The sequence below is a fragment of the Pollachius pollachius genome, assembly GCF_949987615.1.
Source record: "Pollachius pollachius genome assembly, chromosome: 7".
NCBI classification, from domain to species: Eukaryota; Metazoa; Chordata; class Actinopteri; order Gadiformes; family Gadidae; genus Pollachius; species Pollachius pollachius.
In genome coordinates, this window is record NC_136940.1 from 20,141,549 (window position 1) to 20,163,118 (window position 21,570).

The window sequence follows — 21,570 nt, forward strand, 5'->3', positions numbered from 1 at the left end:
CACAAACCAACTAAAACCCCTGACAGGTATAATACATGGTACAGACATAGTTATGTTTGAGGTGGGGAAGCTGAAGTTGAGGAGGCCTTCTAACAAGCGAGAACCCTGGTGTTAATAGACTAGTGAATTCCTCTGCTAAGCACAAATGCTGCCCTCTAATCTAGATGTATGGTAAGCTTGGTGCGGGAGGGGTGTCAAATATCTGTGGTCAAATTGAGGTAGGTTGTGGACTAAGGAGAGAAGGATAGAAAGCACTGCATTTAGGTTGCCATTTTTTTGACGTGAGAGGATTTTGTAAAAGATGCAGATTTCATCTCTTTAAAGATGGAAAGGTCTGCTTTCCACTAAACTTTGCTTTGCACTCGGGCGAAAACGAACATTGATTATCACTGTCGCATTGCTCTCATTCTCATCTATAAAAGGAGAAGAACAACTACCTAGCTAGCATTCTTGTTGCTAGACATCTGCCTGTAGATGTGCGCTTCCTAGGACAGAAGGGATGAAGGTCTTGTACACAATTTCCCATATCTTCATCTCATATCCCCTCCTCCTACTTCACGTCTGCCTGCTGCTCCCTCACCATGATGTTTTTGTTCTCGATGACCTCATTTCAGCAGTGAAACAACAGCATACTCCATTTTCCATATGAACTCTCTTGCAGTTTGTTCCATTTTAAAGTAGGTTTTTGGATTCAGATGTCTGTTTTTGGCACTCAATATGTCAAAACATTCCATGTTTTTTGTGGAATATCGTGACAGTCCATTTGTATGTTCTATGTATGAATATTTAATAGATATATTATGTAAATATTTAGATTTATAGTACTGGAACAAATACTAGCCTACAGCGGTCCTATTTGCCCAAAAAGCCAATAAACCATTTTTATAAGGTTTCAGACACGTCTGTTGAATACTAAAATTGGCTGTATACCTGTTTTATGTAAATTGTCCAATAAGCTGCACTAACTCAGAAATAAAAAGATGTTGCTGAATCAGCTGTCCTCCAGAATTCTTTCCTTTCCATCTCAAATTAGGTTATGCTAGTTTAGGCCAAATCATTCTCTATGATCTCTGTTTGCCTGGAGGAGAGGCACACAGCAAACACTGTGCAGGAAGCCTGACCGGTTTCTCACTTTATGCTTATGGCTATTTGTACACGAATATATTCCATTATTCTCCATTGGTGAACAACTACTGCATCATCAAGCTTTCAAGTGTTTGGTGTTTTCAGACAATGATAGGAGTTCATAGGAGGATAGGATCTTACCATGCACAAAGTAGGATCATTGTTGTTACAGTCAAGCAATGGGGCAAATTCTTTACGCGGATCGATGTGTAAAGGCATACTCGGATTAAGGATTTCTCGAGAAGAGAATGGTAAATGTATGTCTGAAGAGTGGTCGTTGCTGAGACCATATGGTTGCTCATGAACATCAAGGGGCATTCATGCAGGGCAGGGGACCAATAGGATGATTGCATGGGCTTCTCTTACAGCAATAGAGTTGGGGTTATGGGAGCCCATTTATTAATTAGGCTGTTGTCTTGAGGTAACTACAGTTACCTGAACGCACACTAGACCAGGTGGAAATATTGTGTGGATGCTCTTGCATATCAGTTACATGCAACATTTTGCATTTGAAGCTGCACAAACTGAAAGATGAAAAGGTGAAATCAAAAATACATAATGCAGCATCCCTATTACACATCAGTGGTGACCTTCGTCAGGCCAGTCCACATTTGTTGTGACCCTTTTTTATTTTGTGAAAAAAGAGTTGGTTGAAATGTTGCGCTCTCCCTTCTGTGGGGTAAAAATACATGTATCTCATACATCATTCCTCTAGTACTACATTGTTATAAGCTGGTATCAAGGTCATTAAGGGATTCAAATTACTTGCACAGGCAGCCAGTTTTTACTCTGGAAGAGAACCCAATAACGTACAAACATGACAAACAGGTTACTTTTTTATGCACGCTTGCATGAACACACATACACTGACTAGTACACACTGACTAGTAAACACTGACTGGTACACAGTAGTACTCCTTTAGATATACACCTGTACCATATTAAAGCTTTATGCAAGAAGTAGGAAGCAATTAAACAAGATGCTTAATTACCTTTATGTAATCATTTTTCCGTAGAAAGAGTCAAAGGAGTGATCTTTCAACGGTCTCCTTGAGAATCTGATGGTCAGTGACTGTTATGTGGTAATGTAAATACTTAAAGCATCATTCATTACAGTGATAAAAACTCAGTCTAGACTCTGCATTATACAAAAAGACATAACACAACAAAAGCATTTAAGCCACACCATTTTGGCAGATATATTAACAGCTTCTCAAGATGCACCCACAAATCGCTCCAGACTATTTGAAATGTTAACGTCAGCCGAGTGGGAGTGGTTCCAGGTATCAATGTTTCTTCCAATGAGGTCATCAGCGATCAAAGTGAGACCTGCTGGGTTAGGACTGACCAGGATGTCAGAAACACGAAGCATCTGCTTTTGATTGTTGATGAATCTCATTCATTCTGCGTATTTCACCAACCTTTGGAAATTTAGTGAATTCTCCATGACTTTGTGGCATTATATTTAGGTTTGTTGTTGGTTTGTTTGTTATTTAAGGAAGAAAAACTTCTATATCTAAATTAAGTCCCAGAATTCTAGGATTCTTACTGAAGTTTAGTTGGAGTCATACTTTGATGGAACCATCCGTTCTGAATGGTTCATTTAGTGTTCCTATGGCATCAAAACAATGAGGAATAGGGTTAGAAATGGAAAAAGAGATTAGTTTAGTTAATCACACACACACACACACACACACACGCACGCACGCGCGCGCGCGCGCGCGCGCGCGCACACACACACACACACACACACACACACAGCCTGTTGGGAACAGACTGCATTTGTTTGACTAAATACCAAGAGTTTGTGCTCACTCTGCCATACTACGCCGTTTAATGACGTTTCAAATGAAACCATGGCAAGACATTAACCACTTAGCGCATTATACATGTCCACCCGCTGTAGAATGAATAAACCCATTGATTGGATTTCTGAAATTGTTTCAGCCTTATTGAAATGTGCCTTTTGGCGGCAGCTGAATTGGCATGGCAATCTCAATATAGTGAAGGAAGGATGGATGCATGGAGTTGAGGACAGAATCTATGTTCATCTCATCCCTTTCTCCTTTCTGCCACGGTGGTGATTTGTTGTGATTGAAGGACGTGACTTGAATAGCTAGGGACACCTTTCTCTCTACAAGGAACGGAAGGAGTCCATTTTGTATAAGCCAGGAAGACTTCTGATACACTTTTTTTATGTGCTGATACAATTGCATGCTTATACATCCCCATATATTTGCGTTAGTGGGCTTCTGAACGTGTTTGCTCAGCATAACCCTTTTTTTTCCTTTGCTAAAGAGCCTGGATGGATTCACCCATTTCCCAAGGGGAGATTCTCAGGCTTTGTGCCATCTGCTCTGAGCTAATGTTGCCTTGAGTAGGTTGTACAGTATGGGACCAGGCAAAAGTGTACATTCTGAATTGTCATGGTGTTTTATTTATCCCATGCACAGGGTAAAAAAGGGTCATAAATTATGGAATAAATAGCAACAAGAATGGTTGAAAGGAAATAAAGTTGTTACAGAGACGGGGAATACAGACGAGTGAATAAGAGTTGTAATATTATAAATATAGAGTGTACAGATGAATATGAGTATGGAATTTTGGTGATGTAAATCAACGGTCCATAGACCATGAGCGGAGCATTCATCGGGGTGATCAATACGATCACTGAGATGAATGAATCTGGTTGAGAAGCCTGATGGCCTCTGGGAAAAAATGGATTGTGAGTCTGGTAGACTGTGCCCCATTAACACCTTCCAGACAGCAGAAACCTGAACAGTCCATAGTTTGGGTGGCTGTAGTCTTTTGTAATTCCCCCCCCCCCCCCGCTTTCCTAAAGCATTTTGTGGTTTACAAAAGTGTCCTGTCCATTGACGCAATAACATCATTCACGTTTCGCCATAACCCAACAGCCTAAACGGTCCTTTCTAATGAGACAGTTGGAAGATCAACAACATGACTCCGTATGTGCCCGGCACTCAGGGCCTGTGAGCGGCAGCCGTTGGGCGCCAGAGTGGGTGGGCGGAGCAAAGGAGAGATGGTGATGAAAGGGGGGAGATAATGAGACAAGATGTATGGAGCTGAAAGGATGCACGTACACAGTGAACAAGAATGAATGAATCGCTACACGGTTAAAATAGAGTTTCACCTCGTTCTGGTTTCATCCTCCTCCCTGCCAGAACCCGGTTCCTGACCCCGAACTCCTATTGAGGACATGTCCGCCCTGCCCTCACCTCCCTTACCTGCCAGAGCCCGTATCTGACCCCCACTGTAGATTGATCAGGCAGTAAATACATTTTGCCTTCATCCTGTTTTCATCCCTCTCCCTGCCAAACATCTGTCTCTCTCCCCCCCACTACTCTTGATGAGTAGATCAAACAGTTTAGTTGGATTCACCTTCATCCTGTTGTCATCCTCAATCCCTGCCAGCCCTCCGTCTCTAACCCCCTACGGTTCTAAAGGATTTGATCAAGGGAGCAACTGAGGGGTTGGTATTGGCATCAAATGGCCTTCTTTCATCGTTGGTCTAACAGTCCTCACAGACTATGGGGGATCTGGGACATCCTACCCAGGTATCACACCCCGCCAACATAGAGATGGAGTGGCTGGTTTGTGATTGGCCTTTCTGTATACCGGTAACTGTACGGTACGGTAACCCAAAAGGAAGGGGTTGCACCTTTTTAGGTACTCGATAGCCCCGCCATTGTGATGTGTGATCTGTTTTGTGATAAATTAAAAAAACACAATGGGAGAGGAGACAGAATGGGACAGAGAGTAAGAGAGTGACACGTGGAAGAGGGTCAACCATGTATTAGGATTACACTGGTGGTTGGGCATCCTGCAGGAGCCCGTGAATAAAGGTTTGAATCTTGGCTCCAGGGTCTGTTTGGGACAACCGACCCTGATTTGAATGATTCTTCTTAATTTATCAAGCAAGCCAGGAGTCGAGAAGAGGACTACATCAAGAGCTCACTCCTTCGACAGATGGCTGCATGCCCTTTGTCACGTTCCAAAACATCTTTTGTTGGTTGCCACGCCAACTGTCCCCAATCTACTATATGGTCTCTGGCTCTGACCCAGTTCTGTTGTTGCGGCCGTTGACGCTGCTAGCTTAACAAACAACATTTACAAAGTGTGAATGCACCGAATAACAAACCAAGTGGGTGGTTCACAGTGCATGCATCTACAAGCATGTGTTCGCAACCTTTGCGCTCTTGGCCTCGCATAGTGGACGCTGTGTTGAAAGGCTAATCCTGGCATTTTGGCTCAGACCAAGTGACAGCATGTTGTTTTCATACACAAAGACATGCGTGCATTAATACACCCACTGCTGTGGATTTACTGAGCATTGGTCTGGGTGATCAACTAGGTTTATGTTAGCCTGTTGGGTGTACCTAGCCTTACTTCTAGCGCCACTAGAAGTAAGTCAAAGCTGCAATGGATGGTCTGGAATGGATGCATGGATACCAAACTGTCCAATCACAGGACTAGACTAGAACTACCCCATCATTGTTGACTTTTCAAGCAATGGTAAAACAAAGGGACTCTTTTTGGCTTTTGTGCTGTTCAGTTTAAGTGTGGACAGTGATCGATCAAACAATGTGAAGCCGGGATTTGTGGGTATCCTGGAAGGTATGACGCCTACATCCATTTTGGACCAGACCAAAGGATGACTCAGCCATAGTCAATACGGTTCCCCCCCCTCCGATGACTGCTGGTCATGGAAATGCATTGCTTAGACACATATAAATACGCATGCATGCATGCATACATGCACGCTGTTCACCTGACTAATCTCTCTCTGAGGTGTCTCCTACCTCTCTCTGAGGTGTCTCCTAACTCTCTCTGTGGTGTCTCCTTACTCTCCTACCTCTCTCTGAGGCGTCTCCTACCTCTCTCTGTGGTGTCTCCTACCTCTCGCTCTGTGGTGTCTCCTACCTCTCTCTGAGGCGTCTCCTAGCTCTCTCTGAGGCGTCTCCTACCTCTCTCTGAGGTGTCTCCTACCTCTCTCTGAGGCGTCTCCTACCTCTCTCTGAGGTGTCTCCTACCTCTCTCTGAGGTGTCTCCTACCTCTCTCTGAGGCGTCTCCTACCTCTCTCTGAGGCGTCTCCTACCTCTCTCTGTGGTTTCTCCTACCTCTATCTGAGGTGTCTCCTACCTCTCTCTCTGAGGTGTCTCCTACCTCTCTCTGTGGTGTCTCCTTACTCTCCTACCTCTCTCTGAGGTGTCTCCTACCTCTCTCTGAGGCGTCTCCTACCTCTCTCTGGGGTGTCTCCTACCTCTCTCTGAGGCGTCTCCTACCTCTCTCTGAGGCGTCTCCTACCTCTCTCTGAGGTGTCTCCTACCTCTCTCTGTGGTGTCTCCTTACTCTCCTACCTCTCTCTGAGGCATCTCCTACCTCTCTCTGAGGTGTCTCCTACCTCTCTCTGGGGTGTCTCCTACCTCTCTCTGTGGTGTCTCCTACCTCTCGCTGAGGTGTGTCCTACCTCTCTCTGTGGTGTCTCCTACCTCTCTCTGTGGTGTCTCCTTCCTCTCTCTGGCTCTTCTAACCTCTCAACATTAACATTCTTAAAGCCAGCCAATCTCACACATCTGTGAGATGTTTGGTGGCAAAATATGTCAGTGTTCAGTTCTGTGACATCGTTGATGTCTGTTTCACCATTAGAATTTGCAAAGGGAAACCTGTGCTTTTGTTTCCCTCATTAGCTGTTCTTGGTGGAAAACAACATCCGTCCACACCATTAATCCTTTGGGGTTGTGGGCAGTTCCCATTTTAAAGTTATATGTATCAATGACTCCAAGTAAGGTTGGTCTTAAGCTCTCTACTTAGTATGCACAACAGCAAACGCTGTATATTCACTGTCTCGAGTGTTCTGGTCTGATATGGCTGGCAGACTAAAAACGTGTGTGTGTGTGTTAGAGTGCCCCTCCACCAGTGATCCCCCTCCCCCTCTCAGAGCTCCTTCGGAAACAGCATCTGCTGCTCCTGTCCCAAATGTGAGCCCAGGATAAATGGTGCAACGTTGAGTGGCAGGCCCCTGCTTGTTTGTGTTGTGTTGTATAATCTTCAACTCCATGCCTTAGATTTGCTCTGTGTTCCTATTCCTGAAACCGAGCAATGTTTTTTTCAGAATCAGAAGTAGATTACGTTGAGGAAATGACAACTTTAGGCGGCACATTAAGCACCTCAATTTAAATTGTAAGTGAGGAGTAGTAAAAATGTATTTAGATAGAATAATGTAGAACAATAATGTATTTTGATTACACACACACACACACACACACACATACACTATTTGTATGATAAAAGCTGAGCGACTAGTGCTCTCATGGGTCACTACAGTGTACCCAGAGGCACAGTGAATTCTCTAACCATAGCATTAACTCTCACGTGACTTCCATATTTTGCTGGCTTCAACATCTGCGTGCCGTTTCCATGGTGGTGCATATGGAGTCTAATAGTAGTCAACTATTTTCAGTTATTTTGGGGTTTTCTTAGGGAGCTTCCTTTTGAGGGCATTTGACATGGTGCCTTTGATTCACATTTCTACACTATATCCATCTTTCTGGAATTCTAACACCATGTAAAGAACATGTGTGTATTTGTATTTGCCTATGCTTAGAAAAAGTGTTAAAGAGCTAGTGAACCCAAAATCTATGCCATTTTATCATTGTTACTGAAATAAGTCCCCAATTTCGAGAACAAAGGATGTAAAATCCATTGTTTTTGCCATTCTCCCCAAAACACTATGTAGCCACTCTGTTCCACTCTGCTGCATGTGCAGGTGGCCTTCTTTTTGTCACGTCAGTTTTTTCCGAGGCACACTGACGTCACGACCAAGTGGTACCTTTTGACGTGACGGGCACTGTCCGGGCAGCGGATGACTGCTGCGTCCGAGAGAAAGTTGAGCTTTTCTGTGTTTAGCGCCGGATCCTGTTTTTATCTCCGGATCATATGTTTAGCTCCGGATCCTGTGTTTAGTTCCGGACCCTGTGTTTAGCTCCGGATCCTGTGTTTTACTCCAGATCCTGTTTTTTTTGCTCTTGATCCGGTGTTAAGCTTCGGGTTCTGTGTTCTGCTTCAGGTCTTGTGTTTAACTACAGATCCTTTGTTAAGCTCCAAAACCTGTATTAATCTCCATATCCTGTGGCTTTCCCTGCAATTACATTAGTGTCATCACGAGACGCCGCTAACAACGTTACCACTTCCTCTGGGATCCCCCCTAACGGAAGACCTCTGGATCTGCTTTTTGCACATTGTGCTCGTAGAGTTGTGTTAGACAAAAATAAAGCCTCACTTGAGTATGTATTTGTATAATATCGCTATATTTCACTAGACATGAAGCCCTGAGTGTGTTTCGAAAACTCTACAAACATAAATCATGAAGTAGGTCTCGGCGTTTGGGTGCAGGGAGTGCGTGTTGCTGCATCAATGAGAGTACTTCCATTCCTTCCTACGGAGCGATGGGCCATTTCGCCATGCTGATGCACAATCTAGAGTGGAAATGTAAATCGTCATACATTCAGAAAACATGCTGTCTCGGCCATTGTTTCTTATTCATGAGCTGAGCGGGCTAGTTGTATTTAGCTAGGCAGCATCAGGTTGCTGATCTGTGGCTGTATGTCCGTGTTTTCTGAGCGATGAATCAGGCCAAGAGATGAAGGAATGACGATATGAGAGACTGGATAATCACACTGAACATAGAGGAGGGCAACTGGGCTTTTATTTTGGGAAATATTTTTTGGCAACTGGAATTTCATATAACATTATCTTTAATTGAATATGTTGTCAATTTATTTTTAATGATGAGGTTCAAATTGATATGTAGGTTTATTAAACGAGTGTGAAGGAAGGGAGTAGAAATACACTTCCTTCTTTTTTATTTACTTTAAGGCTATTCAACCTGTTTTTAGGCTACTAGTTCACCCAGACTTCCTATCAATCAAATTGAAGATCTGGCGCCTCGCTAAATGGCCTCCTGTTGTTTACTCTGTTGTCAAGGATGCAAAGGTTATTTTTGTACGTTGCGGGTTTATATTTTGACAGTTTTCTGAAGGACGATCAGATTATTAAAACATTATGTCTGGACAAAATCGAATACTTTGATCCAAAGTTGTCCGTGAACCAATTTAGCTCTGACATGGAGCCAGTTTACCCTCACGCTGTGTGTAGTCACTCAATAACACACAGAAAAACCCCGCCTGTAATCCGCTGACCGGACCTTGTTCCCTGATCCTCATTTACACACGCAAGATCTATACTTTGTGTTGGTCACTTACACCCTCACACACAGGCACTCAGCCCCATCTCTCTCCTTTATTTGCTCCTCAGGATTGAAAAAACGTACCAGGAAGGCCTTCGGGATGCGGAAGAAAGAGAAGGACAACGACTCGACGTGAGTCTGTCTTCCTTGACTGCCCTGGCAGTTCACCAATACCTGAATGCATGTATTATGCAGCAAATATATATGTTTTCACTGGTTATTTATGCATAGGTGATATACAATTATCTATTTGGTCAACTTTTCCTGACATGATCTCTTTAACCCCATACCTGCAAAACATTTCTCCATTCTCTGAAATGTTCATAGAATGTAGTATTTCTTTGTCCTAGCTTTCCGTCCGCCACAGTGTGATATTGGTTTAATCTCAGTCTGCGTATTATGTTTATTTAATGTTGCTCACTCCCCTTTAATTTCTTTTTTTGCTTTACACAGGGGGTCCCCAGAAAGAGAGGGGGGTGTAAGTAACTTCAACTCCTCATCATCTCCTGAACGGCAATCAATGTCTTGTGCCAGTATATTTGGCAAGTTCAGTGATTGCAGCATGTTTAGATCTGTATATATATTCTGTGTTCACCAATGATATAATGATCTTGGCCGTCTTTCGTTTGAATGAAATTTCACTGTGCTTTCCATCATGGTTTTCATCCAGTTGACCAGCCAGGAGCCCCCAGAGTCTGACTTGGTACTGAACTCTAATTAGAAACCCTTGTAGGATAGACTAATGTCCCTAGGCCAATTTAGCATAGTAAAGGCTGTGTAAGAAAATCCCATGCGACACAGTTTTGTTTCATGGGATATTCAAGACGGGCATAAACGTGATAATGGTAGATGAAGGTAGTATTAGTTGCATGCAGTAATTTATAGATATATTAAATCACAGTAGTAATATTCTCATCACTCATTTGTAACTGCAGTATTTGGGCTACAATACTTACCCCTCTAAAAGAGAGCAGTGCTGTTTCATTCGTCAGTTAGGTAATGGCTGACATCTTGTTCTAAAGCCTAACTGAAATTGTTAAAATCATTGAATCATCAAACAACTTAAGTAGTAGATTGTTTAATGATGGGAAATTCATAGTTCCCTCAAAGCCACATTCTCATCATACTGTTGACTAGACTCTTTTGTTTTGTTAAAGCAGCCTTCCAGAGAAACACTGTTTGGTGTGGTTGTAATTTTACTGTCTTATTAGTCTCAGAAGAAGTCCAACGGCTCTGCCAACGGCTTCAGTGGAGAGATCGACTGGGAAAGATATGTAAGTAAAATCCTATGGTGATGCTTTGTGGGCTTTTACCTCATTAGCAATGACATATACAATTAAGATTTGTCTGGAGAAACTTTTGTAACTTGCCTAAATGACAAGACCTGGCCTCCAAAAAAATGTAATATTATTTTGTTCAAGATGGATGAAATCTCTTTCCTGTCAAAGTTGGACCTTGAGTTTTTCACACACTTTGAAAAGACTTGGATCAGATCAACATTACAAAGGTACACAAACAAGACAAACACTAGCACAATCACTGTGTAAACTAATGTGTTTGGCTGTGTGTTGCAGAACTCTCCGGAGGTGGACGAAGAGGGCTACAGCTTGAGACCCGACGAAGACGAAGAAGCAGCAGATATCCTCATGGCATCCATCTGGATGTGTTCTATGTGTACTGCATGGCATGTCAATGGGAGGTCACTTGAGCCCCATGTAATGCATCCTTCCAACATGCCACACAGCCCCACTAAACGCTGTGTGCTTCATTTAGAATTGAGCTCAACATGTTTAATGTATTATATTTCAAGGCTAGTCTGAACTATCAGAGGGGCATTTCTGCTACCATCATGACCATCTGCTAGCGCAAGTCAGTGCGTCCATTGACAAAGCAATTGAGATAATAAATAAAGATAGCCCTTCATGCTTTTTTTTCTCTGTGAAAAATCAAAATCCAAACTAGAACATAGAGCACCATTTTGGGTCAGTATTAATCGTACACTTATTTCCCCAGACTTGAACAGTGAGTCACAGGGAAGAGGTTAAAAGTGCATTTATTTCCCCTGAATCTGGAGCTCGGCTAGAATCAATACATGGTTATCCCAGACCGCCAGCCAGTATTGAGTGAAAGAGATGCTTTATAGTGCCCTGGCCAACTGTTTGTTATGAGGGTGATGATGTTTTGCTCCCTGGAATTACTTGATGGACTGACTTACAGCATGAAGTACTGGACAGGCGTTGATGGACACACACACACACACACACACACACACACAGTTGACAAACACAAATTAACACTGGGCTGGCAATCTCATTATCTATATTTTTGTGTTATGTGAGAATTTAGCCATAACTACAACATTAAGCTCAGCACTTAATTTAAAAGGGCAATAAAGGTGTTATGCTATTCTTTAGGTAGTTTTGACTTGTGCACCATTTTTTCCAATTTGAAAGGTAAAAGAGATAGCAGCAATAGTGCATTCATTAGCTTGGCTAGCTTACAACAATTTCACCTTTGTATCAATCACAATGCCTTGGGCAGTTACAAACCAGATTACCACTTTCGGTCCTTAACGTTTCCCTTTCCACCTGCCCCCAAAGTCAAGACCCATTTCTTCTCCTCCGATGAGTCCGAGGAAGACGAGGACCACCGCAAGAAGTTCAAGATCAAGATCAAGCCCTTGCCGTCCGACTGCCCCGTGGCGATGCCCTCTGTAGACCAACTCAAGGCCTCCATCTGCAACATAGCCTTGTCCCCATCACCTATGGTGAGTAGCCCCTACCACTGCTGCTGTGAACACGGCTTTTACAGGAGACCTTCCATTGTGGATGCGTGGAGTTGATATGTGAATCATATGTTCTAAGTGTGCTGTGTAATGTGTTGATATTCGGCCATGTACACATTATCTATGCTGCTTTCAATGGTTGATTCTGTAAATGATCGACAAGAATCAGGCGAATGGTTATGCTGCTTATGAGAGTGCTGTAATATAAGGACATACTAAGTCATATTCTGGCATGCTATGGAAAGTTTTGAAAGGGTAATGCTCACAATGTGCCCTTGGTTTCACTTCTTACGTCATGTCATAAGCATGAATTAGGATGGACTGATTTGTCACTCAGTTGTAGATGGTAACAAAAGGATCTGATCAAATGAAATCCCTTTTGAGTTGGATCCCATTGTGAAATATGAATGCGTTTCCATTTAATGAGGGTAAGTCGAGTCAAGTTAATTTCTCATGGCTTTGCTACTCATGTGGCACTATGGGTGACCTCGCTGCAGTCCCATTTAATTCAGCATGCTGCAACACTAAGTAAGCCGCCCACTGCATCAGAAACCATCTGGCATCGTATCTCCACAACCATACAATTTATTTGTTGATGTGCTCAATAAGAAGCAAACACGCCATCGGGTTTTTCCCAAGAATGTGTAAAAGCAATGAGATCGTAGGAAAGCTGCTTTAACTCCAACACCACAGAGGCCGTGCGGCTTGAGTGTCAGCCCTGCTCTGAATAATTAACGTTGGAAAGTAGGCATGGTGAACCAGGGCTGTTTATGGGCTGCACACAGTGTCTGTGGTCATTTAAGCTGTGCTCCTCCATAATTTAGTCATTCAGTCTCCGAACCTGCTAACTTGAGAATGATACAACCTCAAGTGCCTTCATTAAATGAAAAACCTGCACAAACATTTTTTCTTTGTGCGATTTAGTCCCGTCGCAGAACTTGATCCTTAGCCATGTTGTCATAGTTTGATTAATTTGGATTGTGAAGAGCTTCTTCTTTACAGTATTTCCCGTTTTCATCGACAGCATTGCTTAAATTTCCTTCAATTGGGTCACTTTAGTGATGCTTTTAGACTGCCCAAGTATCTGTCCATTCTAAACATTCTGAGCCAAACCGGAAAAAAACTTTCCCGCTCGCATGTAGTAGTTTGTCTTGTTGTCCCTTTGCTGCTTTGCCAAAAAAACAAATGTTTGGCAAAAATATGCCATGGTAAACCCGCAGCCAAGGACTTGTTATTCTTCCCCGAGCCCCTCCTCCAGGTTCACTTTGCCATTTATATAGAGCTATCAAGTACCCCTTGTAGCTGCACACACAGCTGGATCGCTCGCCGGCACATTGTATGCCTTTCCCAGGTCCCCTTGGCTACAGAGTGGTCATAAAGCAGCCTACCGAGAACAGTGTCAGTAACCCAGGGTTAACCTCCTCAGGGAAGCACCACAAACGGCAATCCTTTTTTTTTCCCTGGGTTGCTGGTTGCTGGGTCTCCCTTTGTTTTGTCCTGACATGATGTTTGAATGAGGACCACTCATTTAAGTGTTGACCATTGAAGTGTATTGGTTTTCCTATTCTAGTCATTGGAAGACTGCAGTGCTGTGCTGCTGTACACATGCAATCGTAGTTGACGTAGATAATGTGCATACTTATCACATACTAATGTGACATATTGGTGCTAAAGACCTTTGTCGCACATGGCTTATTCTGCATGCATAATTCATGGCTGTGTATGTGAGCTTTTGTATGTGTGTTGTGTGTGTTTGTGCGTGTGTGTGTGCTTATAGAACTTAACGGTTTTAAATCTTTTTTTAAATCTCTCTCATTTGGGGCACTATATAAGTCCAAGATATTATTTATATCTAATTATATATACCTATAATGTTACATCATATGCAACGTGTATTGCCAAATGTAAGACACATTCTGTTTTCTAATGCATTTTCTTCCCTTATCTCTTTGCTACCTGGAATGATGTTGACCTCTGTAGAGGAGTCCGGTAAGCATTTTCCTTGCACGTTTGTTTGCGCTTATTATGCATTCTTGTTTGTGTTTTGTTTGTGTTTTTGTTTTGTTGTTTTGTTTTTGTTGTGTTTGCTTGAAATACACCCACCATGTGTATCAAACACAGTCTTTTATTATGTACAAGTTGTGCATGTTAGTCCTATTCATGACTGATTTTGACCATGCTGACCTCATTGCAAGTAGAACTTGATGCCCATCATCAAGTCCTACTTCTAGATTTACTCTGCGCACACTCAGTTTGTCAGTGTGTGTTGGGAGTGAGTGCTATGTTAGGCTTTAGTGTCGAGAGTCTCAACCTCCGCTTTAATGATTGTGGGCTACTGAGATTCCAGAATAGGCCCACTAGTTACAGGGACTGCAGAGCTTTACAATTACTTATTTGAGATGTAGTGCTTTAGTCTCTATTCTTTGTCTTGTTCATGGGTGTTATTTTGCTCATTGAAGTTGATGAAAAAATATAAAATAATGGCTGATTCCTTCAGGATTTTTATAAAATGTAATTAAAACCACACATTTGTTAATAACCATACGATATTATAATTTCTGTATTTGCTGAAAATGGATGTCCAGCAGCCTTATTGGAATTGCATGATTAGTACTGAACTGGATCAAATTTCTTTCATTTTGTAAACAACCATGCCAACCCGAATCCCGCCCCCTTGTTACATCATGGCCATGACACATGGCTGACTGCACAAATGGCACAAGCACAGAAGTAAGAGCTGGGTGTAAGATGTATGAAAGGGGTGAGGTTAATTGAAAACCAGCAGAATGTTCTAAAAGAAGAGAGGAAAATGAAACATTACATCAATGAATAGAATAATAGTTTCAATAAATACTTTAAAATATAAATAATATATATGAACAACCATATATTATCGGAAAGAACTAAAGATGTGCACCCAGTAATAGACATATCTAATTACTGGGTGATTAGATATGTACCTGAAATCTGTAATCCTGCAAGTGGGACAGTTGAAGGAGGACATAAACAGCAGGATTATGGTTAAAACAATACAAATACAATTCATAATCTTTGAACTCAGTAATGGTTACACCATCTGCACCCACAAACCCAGTGGCACCAGTCTTAATAAGGCTGGACTTCAGAGGTCCTCTCTATGTTTCTCCTCCTCCTCTTCCTCCTCCTCCTCCTCCTCCTCCTCCTCCTCCTCCTCCTCACCAGAAGCATACAATGTATCTTGACTGATTTGTCACTCTCTGACCAGGTATCTCTTCTCTCTTCCTTTTTGCTGGTCACAGAGACGTAGCCCGGTAAGTGTTGATTTTCTCTCCTTCAATTCTGCAGGGGGTTTCTTGGGGGTTAATTCATCAATGTTTTTCCAAACCCTTTGTTTGCTTTATATCTTGTGTTTGAGGAAAGGTCAGTTACGTTGGGTGATTGGGCAAAAGTGTTCCCTCCTACACAATAAAGGAAACATACGTGGGGAGCATTTTGCACCCATGAGATCTTAATGTTAAGCGCAAACTGTTGCAATTTCTTGCATCGCCTTCCTAGATCAGCAGTATGTAGTCTAACATGTGTACCCAAGGTTTGATCCTAGTAGGCCTTGAGCTGGCAACCTGAGTAGTGTTTTGAATAATAAATATAAACCTTTGACGGCTGGACCCTTTCAATGTGCTCCCTATAGTCACTTCTGTACGTGTCTGTGTCTGTCTTCTTTATTTCAAGCCTGCCATGTATTTATGCTGCTACTCTCTATGTGTGTGGTCACGTGGAAAGCTTGCTTTTCACCCATGGCCCTTATGCAGGGTGGTTGATGGCACCTACTGGTGATTGATTTCCTTGCGGACAACGCAATCCTCCTCCTTATCTTGTCCAGCTTTCAGTGCTGCTGAAGCATCTCTCTCTCCCCATCTCCCTGTCCCTCTCTCCCTCTCTCACTCTCTGGCTGTTTTCTCGCTCTGTCCTATTTCTGTGATGCTTTAGAACTTGATTCTTTAAAAGGATATAACTTGTGGCATCAGCCCATGACCCAATCTCTCTCTTTCTTGTCCGTCTCCTGCCTGCTCTTCTTAGATCACAGATGGCTCGATATGCACTCATTAGAGAGCTCGTGTTTGTTTGGGTTGCTGTTATTCATGTAGCACTGTTAATATGTAAAGAGGGAAAGTGAAAGAGCTCCGTCAATAGTGTGCTTATTTATCTTGAGGTACATGCCTAGACGGGCGTTCATATCCTTGTCTGTAAATGGCAATTATTACTACTGGTGCGCTTTATCCATACAGAACCGAATCTTCCTGTGTGCGCTGTAGTCTTGCCTCCCCCTGTGGAAATGGTTGCTAAGCAGATAGTTCCTTTTGTCTCATCTGATTAAGTCATCCTGAGGCAAGAGCTCATCTCCTGACCTTGGCGGCTGGACAATGTGCACCATCGAGCTTTACAAACGCAGGCAACTTTCCTGTTAATTATGTTAATGGCTTGTTTTGTCCTGTAGGATGCATTCTCTTTATTTCTGTTTTTTTTTTGTCTTTGCATTGTAGCTCAGATATCATCGCACTTTTATCTGATTCCTCAGCCTATAAAGAATAATTATTTGGGCTATTCTCTTTACCTTATTACAGGGTGTGTTGCAACGGAACACCTCAGGTAAGTGTCCTTGCAGACATAGGCCTGTACTTGTCACTACTGTGATTAACAATAGCATGCAGTGCTAACTGGTGTGATTCCAGGTGAGGAGATCCCAAGGCCGAGACGTCCCGTACCCATTGTACCCGCTGTACCCACTGTACCCACTGTGCCCACTGTGCCTGCTGTGGTCCCCACGCCAGCTCCTGTCCCCCCGCCCACAAGGTAGCCATTGTCCGGCTGGTCCTCAAATGTTTTTTTTTATTGAAACTCCAATTTGAATATTTAATTTGCCTATTATTGCAATCCTACAAGGCAACTTGAATTAGTTTGTTCATTTAAAAGGTTAGTAGGATTGTATTCGATAGTATATTTAGGTAAGGACGTTGGATATAACCTCTCCCTATTTAATATGGTTATTCATGTTCTTAGCTGACTCTCATTGACTTGGAACTAAGATGGAGGTTAACTCATGCTTTCTCCCAGCAGCCAGCAGACACAAGTACTAGAAGATGCCACAGCGCTATTCGGGCCTCCACTTGATTCAGCCTTCGGGGAACAGAAAACTGAAGGTGAGTCTCTTTATTTCTGTTCCTTTTACTTCCATGTGTGGGTTCACAGGTTTCTTTTTCCTGTGGGTTTCCACTGCGGATATTTTAACCAGTTTGGACAGTTGTTCCGGGAGCATGTAGCAATACGATCTAGAAAGTGTGGTTGTTTTATGCAAAACTGTATTTTTTTCATGTCTCTCTTCCCTCAGTATTTCTTCTTATGCCTTCCTTTTAACTTATACTTAAGCTAACATGAGAACTATTGTTTGTATAAATTAAGAAAATATTCTCAAGCTTTGCCAAATATTTTCTCTAGTGGTCTTTTTAACCACATACAATCTGTTGTTTTATGATTCTCTGTGGATTTGGTCCTTAGTCATGCACCAAATCCAGCAGGATTTAGCCAGGCAGCCTTGTCGAGAGCTATGTTATGTAACCACCTTCTGAAGCATGACTAATGTGAACACAGTTGCACTCTCTTTTTTATACTTTTATTCACAGAGAACATTATTTTTTCTCTTGTGTCATTGATACTTGTTAAAAGGTCCGTCTTCAGCTAATGTTCATAGAAGCTAATGATATCCATATTGGAGTTAGTTAAGTCAATTAGAAAAGAACAGAAAATGATGCCAATTTTCATCCACTGCATTCTGCCAAAGTTCAGTATTTACTGTCTGTGGACTCCGCAAGTCCCCCATAACGTCCCCAAAACAGACTCAATCGTTCAAGGTCCAGGGTGTCAAATGGAGGTGGCCACTAGCGATGAGGTCGCACATTGCCACAACTGAATCGTGTTCTCAATATGCAAATGCACAGTAAGCTGGTAACTTAACACTAACATGGACCCCTATGTCCCTCCGGCCCCCTGGATGAAGTGGTTCTGTTTGAGTCAGATATGTGGGGGGCTCCTCTGTCAGAACCTTTGACAAGACCCTTCCCTACAGGAAGTAAGTTAAGCTGCATCACCCCCCCTTGCAACCACTCCACTCGGAATGACTGCACAGAACCATCCACCACCCCCCTCCTCATCTGACCTTCACAGTGCACTTTTCAACCCCTCCATTTCATTAGCCTTCAGAACAATGGTTTGGTACGGTGTCATCTCTAACTGTTCATTTCAGGACATTCAGTGACTGGACTCCTACCCTTGGCCTCCACACACAATCACCCTTGCATTTGGCATGCTTGCAAACATACTGTGGTGCTTGGTGTCTTCCACGCATGGGTTATTTTCTTTGATCAAACATTCATTAAAGTGTCCGTTTTGTAAAGGTTTTACCTAAAACCTTGAAATGAGGACCAGTGCAAGTACTTGCTAAGCAGCTGTGTAGCCAAAGCTTCAGCTGGGTGACACTATGTATTGGTGCTGAGATGGAGCAGCCAAGCTCACGATGCCCCACTGTATCCTTGCAGCACCACCTCCACTTCCCCCCAAGAATGTCCCAACTTCCCCACCTACGACCGGGCCTCCCTCACCATTCGGCACTGGTAAGATACCATCTTATCTCCATGAACATGTTTGGTACACTTTCCTGGAAATTTGATCCAAGTACCTTGCTTTTTTTATTTCGTCCGCTGCAGAAGTGCCAAGCGAAGCTGAGGGCTCCATCGTGAAGCCCTCTTTCGCTGACTTGGACAACATCTTTGGGCCTGAGGAGGGCTCCTCTGCTATCGGGGATGACACCGGTGACCAGTGGGTCTGCTTCAGTGATAAATCCCCAGTGAGATCAGCCCTTACAAAGGACCCTACACCTCCACCACCCTCCTCCCCACCACCTCCTTCCGAAGACAAAGCCCCTACCCCACCAGCCTCCCCTCCTCTTCCAGAAGACCCAGTCTCTGTTCCGCAGACCTCCCCTCCTCCTGAAGACCCAGCACCACCTCCACCAGCCTCCCCTCCTCCCCTAGACCCATCACCTCCTCCGCCGACCGCAACAACGCCTCCAGCAGAAGCGGCGCCATCTCTGCTTGCAGCAGCGTCTCCACCCCCCCCAGAGGAGCAGCCAGCTCCCTCCCCCCCAGCCCCAACACAAGAAGAGCCCTTGCCCCCCCTGCCATGCTCCCCTCCTCCATCAGAGGCCCCCGACTCCGTCTCCTCCCCCCCTGCAGACCCAGCCCCTGCCTCACCCTCCCCTCCACCTCCCGCCCCCAGAGAACCCACTCCTCCCCCGGCTACGTCCCCTCACCCCCCCCGCTGCACCGGCCCCTCTGCTGCCCTCGCCCCCGGCCTCCTGCCCCCCCCAAGACTCCGATGCCCCCAGAGTGCCTGCTCCTCCCGCGGCAGAGGCACCGATGTGCTCCATCCCGCCGCCCCCCCCCTCTCCCCCGGGGGGACATCAACAGCCCCAGAGCCCAGAGGCCGCGCCCCCCGAGGTGCCGCGGGACAAAGAAGGACCGGTTTCACCCAAAGACCACGGCGGTGCCGGCCAGGGAAGCCGGAGTGCGCCTCCACCGCCTCCCCCACCGACGTACCGCGCGGTGGTCTCTTCACCAGGCCCCGCCTCCGGGGCCACGGGTACGGCCAGCGGTGGGTTGCTCCGTCTCCTGCATTTGCAGATTGCTGTCAGACGCTCTTCTTTCTGTCCTGCCAGGATTCTTTCTGCTCGTGCTCCTGTGTGGTATTTTTGTACGTTGCCCAGAATGACTTTTGCCGCCCCCTTCTCTCTCTGGTGAGCGGTAAACCATTCTGGTTGGTGTTGCATTCTGGATGTAGGGTGCTAATAGCACCCTACATCCAGGATGCTTTTCTTGCAGTATCCCTCTTCGGAATATTGCAAAAAAGGTGGTTTGTTGTGATTCTAAGACAGAACCCCTGTGGTTCTGGGGTTAGCTAATATCATGCCTTAGATGCTACAGCAAGTCCAACACTGTTGTATTACACTATGTGGGGCCTACTGAAACGATGCCACTGAACTTCAGGTCCTCTTGAGTTTGATCCAAAGGTGAAATACTACACATTTATTGTGTTTTTTCTTTTAGTATTGGAGTTGGATCAATTCAGGAGGTTTGCAATACTGCCAAGAGAACTAGAACAAGAACGTCAAACGAATCAATGTCATTTTGGAGTAGCATTTTGGCGGGGCAAGATAGGCAGAGACTCTTCATAGTTATTCAGTTCCCCCTGTAGTCTACGGAGACACAACATTGTGTTGAACCAAACTAAAGGTCACTCCATGAAGACAATACAGAGAGAGTCAAGCTAGTACACAGAGCCACTCTGCTGACACGGCAGCTGATCCCGGCTCGCATCAGAGCAGGAATTCTTACTCTGCCGATGGGAGCCGCTATGGGAAAACTGTCAGCTTGATAAAAGCTGAACCCTTGATGGTGTTAATATTCCACACTGTCTTTCTGAATGAAGGGCTTGCACTTATTCCTCTGTGTAGGGACTGACTTTCCACGCACAGGAACAACTTTTCTATTGTACTGATGGGGGCGAATGTGCTTTAAGTGACTGTCGAAATTGTTGTTGTGTTTACCAAATGGTATTAGGGGAGATGAAGTCAGTCAATATAGGAGTCAATCGTTAACATGGTTTTTGCTTTAAGATATGCACGTCCAGCCTAAAACAATGACATGTATCACATTTTTTTTGTGTTCTTCTGTATTCTAATCATGTCCTTTTTTTTTTTCATTCCTAGGCTCCTCCTCTCCGGTCAGGCCCTCCACCCCGTCTTCTGTCGGCCCCATCCCCCCTCCTCCTCCTCCCCGGCCCTCATCGCGACCTAAACTCCCCCCAGGGAAGCCCACCGCTGCCGGGGATGTGGTGAGTCTTGAGACGCAAGCTGCCTCGCTCCAACGGCTCCAAAGATGGCCCGCACCCTTCTGAAGACGAGCAACAGCACATGCAGTAAAGATCCTTACATTGCTCTCCCCCCCCCCCCCCCCCGATCCAGGGTCGGCTGTCCAGCGGCCCCTTGCACTCGGCCAGCCCCCCGCCCATCGCCCCCCTGGCGCGGGCCGAGAGCACCTCGTCCATCTCCTCCAACAACTCTCTGAGCACCGCCACCACGCCCACCGTCGGTAAAGAGCTCTCCGTGTCCGTGTCAGGTGTGTGTGAAGCTGCTCTCCACCCCATCCTCCTCCATTTGCCTTCCCTGCTCCCGGTTTCATTTGGTCCTCATTTGAGCTAATTTGATTTGATTGATCGAGCTTCACGCTGCACAGTCTTGGATCTTGCTGCTATTCGCAAAGCTTTCCCATTATTTCCGTTGTTGTTGAATGTGGTTGAAGCAAT

General features: G+C 44.4%; 1 protein-coding gene across 1 annotated transcript in view; it reads left to right on the forward strand.

Moving 5' to 3' along the window:
- Positions 1–21,570, forward strand: part of sgip1a (SH3GL interacting endocytic adaptor 1a) — a 50,888-nt gene that overhangs the window by 19,005 nt on the left and 10,313 nt on the right. Inside the window, 15 exon segments of the mRNA XM_079740044.1 lie at positions 9,461–9,524; positions 9,846–9,870; positions 10,063–10,095; positions 10,604–10,666; positions 10,967–11,030; positions 11,981–12,224; positions 16,742–16,803; positions 16,887–17,007; positions 17,269–17,354; positions 18,209–18,280; positions 18,747–18,821; positions 18,915–19,519; positions 19,521–19,860; positions 20,975–21,099; positions 21,230–21,383. Of these exon segments, the coding sequence (XP_079596170.1) occupies positions 9,461–9,524; positions 9,846–9,870; positions 10,063–10,095; positions 10,604–10,666; positions 10,967–11,030; positions 11,981–12,224; positions 16,742–16,803; positions 16,887–17,007; positions 17,269–17,354; positions 18,209–18,280; positions 18,747–18,821; positions 18,915–19,519; positions 19,521–19,860; positions 20,975–21,099; positions 21,230–21,383 (2,133 nt within the window).